This window comes from Pseudorasbora parva, chromosome 1 (assembly GCF_024679245.1).
Source record: "Pseudorasbora parva isolate DD20220531a chromosome 1, ASM2467924v1, whole genome shotgun sequence".
Taxonomy (NCBI): domain Eukaryota; kingdom Metazoa; phylum Chordata; class Actinopteri; order Cypriniformes; family Gobionidae; genus Pseudorasbora; species Pseudorasbora parva.
Window position 1 is genome coordinate 7,495,262 of NC_090172.1, and position 12,682 is coordinate 7,507,943.

Here is a 12,682-nt window from a genome sequence, read left to right on the forward strand (position 1 = left end):
CACACACACACATAATACGAACAGCACTGAGCGACACTTTATTTATGATACTCAGAAGTGTCATTGCCTGCTTTTTCAGTACCTGGCTTTTCGTCTTCGGTTTTTGTTTCGGCAAAACTAAACGATGGCAGTTTGTTAGAAGCTGCGGTTGAAGAGCAAGTCTGTCATTTTCTCGGCGGATCGGAGGCACTGCGATGCCCTCTGATTTCACAACGCTCTTTAGCGCGGATATCGACCTCGATTCGCCCAAGTCCCTCTACTCCAAAGGTAACTCACTTTTCTGCTCACTTTCAGCATACTGTACATGTACTGTGTGCACGCGCAGCCAGGCTGTGTCCCGAAACCTAGCGCGCTGCCTACCTAGACAGCATCACATGCACGCTCAAGTTCACGAAGTCTTAAAGTGCTGACTAGGTAGGCTGCTCGCTAGGATTTGGTACAGCGCGTGTGTTCGTGCACTCAGTCTGTGTAATGCCACATTGGACTGTCAAGCAGTTTGTTGTTAGTTTACACAGTCCATGTGACAAGTGGTTTAAATGGTGATCAAATAAATGAGCTTGTGTGAGTTGATACACACATTGCATATTTGTGTGTGTGTTTTGAGGGGGCGGGGTGTGCAGTTGTAATTTACATCAGCATATCGCAATTTATTTGGTTTATAAATATATCTGATTGAGTGAATGAATGAGAAGACATTCACACATGGTTAATGGATCTGCAGTGGAGTTGGTCATCCATTTAAGACACCGAAACTATAACTGTGCAGAATATATAATTCCTCTGTTTTCTTAGAAAACAGCTTTAAAGGCACAATATGTAAGATTCTTGGATTAAAATAGCCAAAAACCACTAGAACGGTTTTATATATTTTGTAGACTTGTGCACTTGCATTATCCCAAATGTTTCCAAGAATGTTTAAATCCAGAGAAATAAACAATTTTAACCAGGAAACGGACCATGTTGTCTTGCTGTCATCTTGCGTTGTCTATCAATGACATCAATCCCGCGTTTCCCTCGATTTCCTCGATGAAATCACCAAAAACGCTTTAATTGTGTGTTTTAGACAGGGGAGCAACAGTTTGGATACATTCATCAACAGAAAACTAATCATTGTTATAGAGCTCAATACAGTTAGTCTTATTGTTTGTCTTATTTCTTAAAATTTGGTTTTCTTGATGCAGTGCCATCTGCCATGTTTTACTGTGTCTTGTATGGATCTAGCTCACTGCCGTGTGTAATAAGTGTCTCATAGCATCCGCTGAGCAAACGCACAGAGTAGCATTATAACAACTTTCAGCACACTCAAATGTATGTAATATGATAAAACAGCACTGTGCTATACCACATACACATGAGCAGAAGACGCGGAAGCGCTCGTCTGCGGAAGAATAAAAGCTCTGCGAAATCAAGGCGTCATCTCACTACGCCTTTGTTTGAATAAGTGACATCTAGCAGCGAAATATGACATATTATGGCTTTAAACAGGCCAATTTTAACTTTTCAATCCTCCTCAAATGTTTCCTGCATGCTGCAGTGTCTCCTTTGCTTATAGTAAAATGAACTCTCCTTATGGAAACGTCAGACATCAGAGACTGTCTGTTTAGACAGTGATTGAAGCTAAATGGAGTGAATATGACATATCTAAAGGTGTGTGTGTGTGTGTGTGAGAGAGAGAGAGAGAGAGAAGCAAAATGCCTGTATGTTATTTTAAGTGTTATTTTATAGTGTTTTTATAGTGTTATTTTAATCAGCACTTATTTCTCAGTTTGCTTTAGTAATTTGATGTGCTTTTGTTATTTTTATTCTAGTCTAGTTTTATTCCAGATTTGGTCATTCAGTATATTTGCTTAATTTAGATGGCAATGCACATTTCTAATTTTATTTGAGCCTTATTTTAATGAACAAAAAAATAGTTTGAGATAACAATAACAACAATATTTCATGCAGCACTTAATATGAACTGGGAGTAACTCAAACTGTGGTGGCCTCAAACATTGTTCTCATACTTGTAGAGTTATTATGGGCAGCGTTCTCATACACCCCTCTCGCTGAGGTCTTCTATTGGTGCGTTTTTAATTTCCTGTGCATTAGATGTTCCTTATGTAGTTTGTATCAGCCTTAAGCAGAGAAGCTGCGGTCTTAGGTTTTAATTTGCCCAGTGATTTGATGTGGATTCTCATCGTATTACAGGTGACGAGTGTTTTTGCCTATAGGTGTGTGTTGTAGTATCCTGAATCAGGGCTTTAGTCACACATGTTATGTAAGACTCCGCCTAATCTCATTTGCAATTCTTGGTAATAGTCTGCTGGCCCGCCACCGCTGTTGTGATTGTTGTTGCTTCATATTCAAGACATCCAGACCAAAGTGTTGGATGATTGTTTCGCTGTACTTGTCCATTATTTTTCAGCTAAACTTTGACTTCTGTTGTCATAGTAATGAACTGTTACCTGTCCTTTTAAATTGTCTTGCAGTTATACAGTAAATGTATAGTTTTTCCAGGCTAAAGTTAGGAACTTTAGCTAAACAGTTTGTTGTCCATACAGTCTATTTAGGTCAATGAAAATGTTATGTACACTCAAAAAAAAAAAAAAAAAAATCTAGCTGTTTGCTCAGTTTATTTAAATAAAATAAGCTGAAACAACACAAATCTTTAGGTTTTTTTACTTAAGTGTCATTTTGCTTGATTTTATTAGGTTCAATGAAATCAAATTTGTTAAATGTTAAGTTAACCTAAACCATTTGTGTCGAGACTACATTAATCATTTATGTTGGGCTGACTGAACTGGGCAGTGTATTTCTATTTCCCAGCATGCTTTGCATAGGGATGCCTCAGGAGAGTAAATGTTGAAATGAAGTGCTGTTTAATGTGTTTTTTAGTGAAGGGACAGACCTGTTAATGTTTGATGTTATATTTAACAGTTATATTTGACATTTAAAAGTTGTGTTGTGTTATGTTGTGTTGATTTGTTTGAGGTTACCATTATCTTGAAGTGTAGATCTTGTGGTTAAGCTGTGCTGTTCTCAATGAGCTGAAATTGTGCTAATGCCGTGACAAGAAATGCTTTACTTGATCATTACTTGCATGTTACAATTAGCAAATGATCAAGTGTTGTTGACTAATAGTTTTTATAGAAATAAAGAAAACTAATTCATGTGAGGCAGTTCCCATAGAATAAATATGGCCATCAGTTCTATCCCTCTCTATCCTACTTTATCTAGTTGGAATGACATGATTTTTTTTAGTAGTTTTGACTAAATGATTTTAAGTTAATACAACAAGTTTACAACATATTTGTGTAGTTGAGCTGACACTAGTAAATTAAGATGTGCCCAACCATTGTAAATAAGTTGAATCAACCTAGGTGTCAAAATTGTACCTTTAGCTTGTCGCTGGGGCAGTACCCTTAAAAGGACATCTTTGTACCTTTTTTACTCCTAAAAGGTGCATATAAGTACCTTTGAGTACAAATGCGTACCTTAAGGTACTACTATAAACCTTTTTGTGGTAAAAATGTTACAATGTTGTTCTTTTAAGGGTACTGCCCCAGCGACAAGCTGTTGTACCCCTAAAGGTACAATTTTGACACCCTATTTTTCTGTGTGTAATAAATTAAGTTGACCCAACGTAAGTACATTAATTGGAATAACAGAATTGTATAATGCTGAAATAAAGAAAGTTAATCATGTGGAAATACTTTCCATGATTTTTTATGTTCATTCAAAGAGTCATTTTTGAGTGTATTCTTAAAAATAAAGGTAAAAACAAGTTTTTGCAGTGATGCCACAGTAGAATAATTTTTGGTTCCCCAAAGAAAAGTTCTTAAAAGAACCATATTCCTAGTGTGAAAAACTTCTTTTTTCTCACTATAAAGAACCCGTTATGAAATGGAAAGCCATGTTCTTCAATGGAACTCTGGAGTATTCTATTTGAAAGGTTCCTAATTTTGTTCCGGAGGTCTCCTACAACAGGTTTACATGCATCCAAGGTCAAAAAACACTTTCATTTTCTCACAGCATTCATTGCATTTTCACCTCTTGTCTCACAGTGTCTGAAAAGGTTCGATAAAGGATTCTGACTCTCTAAACTCCTCCTTTCCAAAAGCATACTCAGCTCTGATTGGTCAGATGGCCCAGTCTGTTGTGATTGGTCGACCGCTTACAGCACGTTTCATCTTTCTCAGCACAGTGATACAAACAGTAATGATGGCATTGGTTTCATCGTATCCATATGCTTTTGAAGTGCATGCAAAGTGAATTTGCTTTTGCTGTCGAGAAAACTGCGTCTTCTCGACATGTCGACAACATAGAGCTCCACCATTCTGGATAAATTGACAATCACTTTTGGGGGGATTTTCCCACAAATCTGAACAGATTTAACTAAACAAACTAAACAAAATATGTAATTTACTAGAGATTCTGATAATATTAATTACCGCAGTCAATAAAATTCATTTGATTTTATTATTGGTAACACTTCAGAGATAACGTGTCACAGTTACACGTTAATACACATATAGTAATAACACACTGTAAAAAAAAAAAGTCACAGTCTGAAATTTTTAAGTACAATCGACTGGGATGTTTAAGTTATTTCAACTTAGATTATGTTAAACTGACTTTAAAATGAGTTACATCTCTTATAACTTATAAAAAAAAGTTTAACATTTCTTTACTGATGAGTTAAAACAATGTAAAAACACATGTTGTCATAACTTATTGATCATATATTTTTTACAGTGCAGTAAATGATGCATAATTAAAAGTAACCAAACCTTAACTGTAACTCTTGTTGGCTAAGTACATGTTAATTAATATTACTCAGTCAGTACTTATTGAGTAAGTACAATGTAACTATGTCCCCTTAAAAATGGTGTTGAATGAATGATTCAATGACTCATTACTCATTACTGTATAAATCAGCTTTTGACGAATCAGCGTTGAACGAATTTCTTGAAAGAATTATGAATTAAAACTCCTAATTACTGCTCATTAATCATTATTACGGTAGTTGTTGAGTTTAGGTATTGGGTAGCATTAAGGATGTAGAATATGGTCATGCACAATTAATATGCGCTGTATAAATGCTAATAAACATCCAATATCCTAGTAATATGCATGCTAATAAGCAACTAGTTAATAGTGAGATTTGGACCCTGAAAAAAGTGTTTTTAAGTCACTTGTCGCCAACAATGTAATCAATACTTTATTTAAATGTACTTTATTTAATCGTTATTTAAATGACGTTACATACAATTTTTATTATATTTTGTTTATATCTACTATAACTATAAACTTTTATTCCAGGACTTTTGTGATATTTTATATTTGTAAAACAGAAAAAAGTATACTGTGTGGTTGAAAAGACACGACAACTGCTCTTTCTCTGTCAGCGAAATTTGGGTTATGCCAATGTGTCATGTAGATTTAAAACAGGAAGCGAGACTGGAATGGCTAACAACTCGTTTCAGCAGTTCAAATGGAGTCTTTTTAGTTTTTTAAGGGTACTAACTTTATTTGATTTTTAAAACTTTGCAGACATTTTACAGCTGCATTGCATATTGCATGAAACGTAATATTCAAAAAAGTTATTGGGGATTTAAAGGTTCAGTGTGTAAAATTTAGCGGCATCTAGTGGTGAGGCTGTGAATTTTGACCGCCCACCCCTCACCCCTCCCATTCGAAGCACATAGAGAAGCTACGGTGGCCGAAGACAAAAATGTTGTCGTCTGAGACAGCAGAGAGTAGCTAGTGCTCTGTAGAGCAGTTTGTCCGTTTAGGGCTACTGTAGAAACATGGTGGCGCAAAATGATGGGACACGGTTTATGGATATAGAAACGGCTCGTTCTAAGGTAATAAAAACATAAGGGTGAATTATTTTAGGCCTTTATACACCAGTGAAAACATATTTATGTATTGCATTTCTGTTAATAGATCCTCAAATATTACACACTGCACCTTTAAGAGGGATTTTATAATGATTCTGTGCATCAATAATGATTGACTTTACTTATATGTTAATGCAACACTTCATTTATGTAACACCAGTTGCGTCTCCTTAACCACTAGAAGGTCCTTAGCCCGAAGAAGGTTTAAGACCCCTGACCTAGAGTAATAAATAAATGACCTCCAGATCCACTTCCTCTGGCCAGATATCAGAGGGGAACACAAGGTCACACAGTGACGGGGGTTAAAAACCCTCAGTGTTATCAGACAGGTTAACATGAGGAGAACAGTCGTGAGACATTGTCCTTTTCACTTTTAAATGAGATGTTGAAGAATAATAGTCATGTCAGCCTTTGGAGGATGCATGGTGCCCATTTGTTATTTCGGTGCCCATATGGAAATTGACTAATACATTTTTATGATTTTCTGCATGCTTTTCTATTTGACAGTGTTGTTTTAGTATTGCTAACAGAATATTTTCATTCTTTTTTTTGTTGTTTTTGTAAAAAAAAAAAAAAACTATTTTTAATGTCTCTATAGTTTTGTATTTTGTCTTAGTTTAATTGGTTATTTTAGGACTTCAACTTAAAGCTACACTGTGTGATATTTCCCCCATCTAGCGGTAAAAAGGTATATGACCATCCAGTGAATAATAGTTTCTGTTCCTCTCAATTCTGATTTCGTTTTAACTCCTACGGTGGCCAATTTAGTCCAAGATTAACATAGCAATCCCCCTCTTCACATTCGACACGGTGCCATCGATTGTTAAAATGCGAAAGGCGAAGCTTGAATTTACAGGTATGTCAAAGTCTTTATACAGCGGTTGTGTGGCGTCTCCCTTTGTTTGTTGCGGTTTACGAATGGAAATCGTAACACCCTCTTTGGCTAATGTACTTTCAAGATGGAGAGGCAACATGGCGACCGGCATTCGAACCCCTCACCCGTATGTATTTTCAATGGCATATTATAAACACACGAGAATACTTTATTACTTGAAAGATGTTAATATACATTAATGAGCACATATATTTTTGAAAGAACTAAGTTTTTTTTAGCTAAGAATAAACTAAAAAAGTTATACAGTGTAGCTTTAAATTTTAACAATATTTTAAAATATCAGTCAATGCTTATTTTTTTCTAGCAATGAAAATATGTTTTAATCTTAAGGATAATATTTCCAGCTATTTTTTTTTTGTTATGATACTGGGTGTTTGTTTATTTATTGTTATCTTGAAATTGAGCACACAAAGAACAATATTAATCGATTGTAAGACAGTAAGTGAGATTTCTGAGAAACTGATATCACTATTGAAATTCCCATGCCTTTTCACTGACTTTTAAAGATATTATTACTTTTGACTTTTCCAGGCCTGTAAATTGACATTTTCTGACATCTCTTACGTCTTCCATGATGTTCCACGATGTTCTTGTGCAATTCTTTTTCCAAACAGTCCTGTGTTCAGACATTATTTCGCATAAAGTGTCTCAGTTGTTTTGAGGCTGTGAAACTGCATGCAGAGTAATTCAAAATTGTAGATGGAGTATCCATGGAGTGAAAGTTAAGAAAGGTGGCAGGGGTCTATGGGAAACCGGCAATCCGTCTAATGAGCTTATTTAAAGTAGTCAGTAGATTAGGCCTTTTCTCATAGACTCAGGCCAGTTTTGTTCGGTCATTGCGCGTGCTCGCTCTTTCAGTATTCTTGTCACTCTCTGACATCTGCAGTTGACCTTCTCACATTGTTGTTTCTCCTTCCGCGTCCTGCTGCGTGGATCTCTTCGAGCGGACTGGCTAATGAGCTCTTGTGTCATGTGACGGGGGACGACGGTGCAGGGGATGAGATGTAGCTAAGCATATGGCTGTGCATTCCCAGAAGGATGGCAAAACGCCCTGGAGATGTGGCTTGTGAATTTATTTTTAGCTTGATGTCGTTTGGTATGTGTGCTTTGAAAACACATTGTCCAGCTTGAGTGGCTGTGCGATGTGGGATTGATTTGCAGCCAAGACCTGATTATTTCCATGCAGCTGATCACTGTTTTCAATAGAGGCAAATCCTGTTTTCATTCACTGGATTAGCTCCCTACGTTCATTAAGTCAATGGGTTATTCTGTAGGAAGCCGCTCTGTCTATATGCGTCCTGTACGTTAGAATTCTATCTAAAAGGTTAATCTTTTAATAATTACAATACATTGTTTTTATGACCTTACATTATTTTTTCTTTCGAACATGAATTTGTCACTCTACTACAGGACTGTTATAAAATAGCTAAAAAGCTCTTTTATAATCTGAGGTGAATAAAAATGGTGAAATCCTCAGATTGAATTCCTCAGAAATTGATTCATAATTGTTTTGTCAGTTTGAAGTAGATATGTTTGGAAAGGCAAATATGCTATTACTGCTTTGTCAACGCAACAGACGGTCTCTATTGGTTGAAAGAAAAACTCTTTATTATTACTCTTTATTTATATTTGAAAAAGTTGTATCTGCCAGCCAGGTCAAAGTCGTGTGGTTTGGCTGTCTCTTGAAATATGTCATGTGGTGTGACTTCCCAAAACTTGATTTATCTCTGTATGAATTATTCATGATGTTTGTAAACAAAGTTTTACCATGAAATGTATATTTTAAAAACAATGATTAACTGAGCAATGTGCAGTGTATTCAATGTATAAAGGAAAAAAAAGTATTTTTATTTTATGGTTTTAGTTATTATTTAGTTGTCTAAAAGTTTCTCTTGTACTTCATGTCAGTCAGAGTTGCTGTTCCGAATCAGGCGGCGACGGTGACCGCAGTGGTAATGGACCAACTACCGGTGGTGTCGCGGTGGTTGGAGGCATTTCGGAACAGCAACTCTGACTGACATGAAGCACAAGAGAAACTTTTGATCCACAACTGATTCAACTTTAAGTTTACAGTGTGATTTTGATCAGGTACAAAAAGATAACACACAAATATTGAGTAAAATAGTTTAGATTTTGATTAATAAATAATAATAATAATAATAATAATGCGTTCGATTTATATAGCGCTTTTCAAGGCACTCAAAGCGCTTTACATAGAAGGGGGGAATCTCCTCAACCACCACCAATGTGCAGCATCCACCTGGATGATGTGACGGCAGCCATATTGCGCCAGAACGCTCACCACACACCAGCTTATGGTGGAGAGGAGACCGAGTGATGAAGCCAATCAGGATATGGGGATTATTAGGAGGCCATGGTGGACAGGGGCCAATGGGCAAATTTGGCCAGGATGCTGGGGTTACACCTTTACTCTTTTTCCGAAGGACATCCTGGGATTTTTAATGACCACAGAGAGTCAGGACCTCGGTTTAACGTCTCATCCGAAAGACGGATTAGATTATATATATATATATATACAGGGAGTGCAGAATTATTAGGCAAGTTGTATTTTTGAGGATTAATTTTATTATTGAACAACAACCATGTTCTCAATGAATACAAAAAACTCATTAATATCAAAGCTGAATATTTTTGGAAGTTTTAGTTTTTTAGTTTTTAGTTTTAGCTATTTTAGGGGGATATCTGTGTGTGCAGGTGACTATTACTGTGCATACCAATCCAGCCAATTGTGCTACCAATCCAGCCACGGGCCCATCCATCTGGCCCATCAAGACTCACTCTCATTTCATCAGTCCATAAAACCAATATAACAGCTCAAAATTCACAAATATACATTTCTGACATTCAAAAACCAAAGAAAAACATATCAGTGACCAATATAGCCACCTTTCTTTGCAAGGACACTCAAAAGCCTGCCATCCATGGATTCTGTCAGTGTTTTGATCTGTTCACCATCAACATTGCGTGCAGCAGCAACCACAGCCTCCCAGACACTGTTCAGAGAGGTGTACTGTTTTCTCTCCTTGTAAATCGCACATTTGATGATGGACCACAGGTTCTCAATGGGGTTCAGATCAGGTGAACAAGGAGGCCATATCATTAGATTTTCTTCTTTTATACCCTTTCTTGCCAGCCACGCTGTGGAGTACTTGGACGCGTGTGATGGAGCATTGTCCTGCATGAAAATCATGTTTTTCTTGAAGGATGCAGACTTCTTCTTGTACCACTGCTTGAAGAAGGTGTCTTCCAGAAACTGGCAGTAGGACTGGGAGTTGAGCTTGACTCCATCCTCAACCCGAAAAGGCCCCACAAGCTCATCTTTGATGATACCAGCCCAAACCAGTACTCCACCTCCACCTCGCTGGCGTCTGAGTCGGACTGGAGCTCTCTGCCCTTTACCAATCCAGCCACGGGCCCATCCATCTGGCCCATCAAGACTCACTTTCATTTCATCAGTCCATAAAACCTTAGAAAAATCAGTCTTGAGATATTTCTTGGCCCAGTCTTGACATTTCAGCTTGTGTGTCTTGTTCAGTGGTGGTCGACTTTCTGCCTTTCTTACCTTGGCCATGTCTCTGAGTATTGCACACCTTGTGCTTTTGGGCACTCCAGTGATGTTGCAGCTCTGAAATATGGCCAAACTGGTGGCAAGTGGCATCTTGGCAGCTGCACGCTTGACTTTTCTCAGTTCACGGGAAGTTATTTTGCGCCTTGGTTTTTCCACACGCTTCTTGCGACCCTGTTGACTATTTTGAATGAAACGCTTGATTGTTCGATGATCACGCTTCAGAAGCTTGGCTATTTTAAGACTGCTGCATCCCTCTGCAATATAATTATGCACACCTGATATAGGGTGTTGATGTCATTAGACCACACCCCTTCTCATTACAGAGATGCACATCACCTAATATGCTTAATTGGTAGTAGGCTTTCCGGCCTATACAGCTTGGAGTAAGACAACATGCATAACTAGGATGATGTGATCAAAATACTCATTTGCCTATACTCATTCTGCACTCCCTGTATATATTACAAGTTTGGACACATTACGATTTGTAATGTTTTTGAAAGAAGTTTTTTCTGCCTGAATTTATTTGATCAAAAATACAGATTTTTTTTAAATTGTGATATATTATTATGTAATTTTTTGTGAAGAATCAACAACAAGTGGGACACAATCATGAAGTGGAATGAAATTTATTGGATATTTCAAAAAAAATTAACAAATCAAAAACAGAAAAATTGGGCGTGCAAAATTATTCGGCCCCTTAAGTTAATACTTTGTAGCGGCACCTTTTGCTGCGATTACAGCTGTAAGTCTCTTGGGGTATGTCTCTATCAGTTTTGCACATCGAGAGAATGACATTTTTGCCCATTCCTCCTTGCAGAACAGCTGGAGCTCAGTGAGGTTGGATGGAGAGCGTTTGTGAACAGCAGTTTTCAGTTCTTTCCTCAGATTCTCGATTGGATTCAGGTCTGGACTTTGACTTGGCCTTTCTAACACCTGGATATGTTTATTTTTGAACCATTGCATTGTAGATTTTGCTTTATGTTTTGGATCATTGTCTTGTTGGAAGACAAATCTCCGTCCCAGTCTCAGGTCTTTTGCAGACTCCATCAGGTTTTCTTCCAGAATGGTCCTGTATTTGGCTCCATCAATTTTAACCATCTTCCCTGTCCCTGCTGAAGAAAAGCAGGCCCAAACCATGATGCTGTCACCACCATGTTTGACAGTGGGGATGGTGTGTTCAAGGTGATGAGCTGTGTTGCTTTTACGCCAAACATAACGTTTTGCATTGTTGGCCAAAAAGTTCAAGTTTGTTTCATCTGACCAGGGCACCTTCTTCCACATGTTTGGTGTGTCTCCCAGGTGGCTTGTGACAAACTTTAAACGACACTTTTTATGGATATTTTTAAGAAATTGCTTTCTTCTTGCCACTCTTCCATAAAGGCCAGATTTGTGCAGTATACGACTGATTGTTGTCTTATGGACAGAGTCTCCCACCTCAGCTGTAGATCTCTGCAGTTCATCCAGAGTGATCATGGGCCTCTTGGCTGCATCTCTGATCAGTCTTCTCCTTGAATGAGCTGAAAGTTTAGAGGGACGGCCAGGTCTTGGTAGATTTGCAGTGATCTGATACTCCTTCCAGTTCAATATTATCGCTTGCACAATGGTCCTTGGGATGTTTAAAGCTTGGGAAATCTTTTTGTATCCAAATCCGCCTTTAAACTTCTCCACAACAGTATCTCGGACCTGCCTGGTGTGTTCCTTGTTCTTCATGATGCTCTCTGCGCTTTAAACGGACCTCTGAGACTATCACAGTGCAGGTGCCTTTATACGGAGACTTGATTACACACAGGTGGATTCTATTTATCATCATTAGTCATTTAGGTCATTATTGGATCATTCAGAGATCCTCCTCACTGAACTTCTGGAGAGAGTTTACTGCACTGAAAGGAAAGGGGCCGAATAATTTTGCACGCACAATTTTTAAATTTTTATTTGTTAAAAAAGTTTGAAATATCCAATAAATTTCATTCCACTTCATTATTGTGTCCCACTTGTTGTTGATTCTTTACAAAAAAATTACAGTTTTATATCTTTATGTTTGAAGCCTGAAATGTAGATATGGCAATGTTTTGAAATAATAAACAAGGCTCAAACATCAATTTCACAACAAGCATGCATGTTTATTTTAGCACTTCCATCAGTGAAACAACACACTACAGCCCATAAAATATTTAAACCATTATCAGTAAATAATGGTAACCTAAAGAATTTATGAAAATTAAATATTAGTTAAATTTTTTTTTCATATTTCCCTACAAAGATGCGCCATATGATGCTCTGCGCTTTGAGAGGGATGTGGGACACGAGCAG

At 37.4% G+C, this 12,682-nt stretch overlaps 1 protein-coding gene across 2 annotated transcripts in view; it reads left to right on the forward strand.

Moving 5' to 3' along the window:
* The window catches only part of LOC137039390 (lysine--tRNA ligase-like), a 107,411-nt gene continuing 94,729 nt past the window's right edge, over positions 1 to 12,682 (forward strand). For both annotated transcript variants that reach the window (XM_067414733.1, XM_067414796.1), the window contains exon 1: positions 1 to 267. In XM_067414733.1, coding sequence (XP_067270834.1) covers positions 195 to 267 — 73 coding nt within the window. In that variant the 5' untranslated portion in view covers positions 1 to 194. The remainder of the gene's footprint in view (positions 268 to 12,682) is intronic.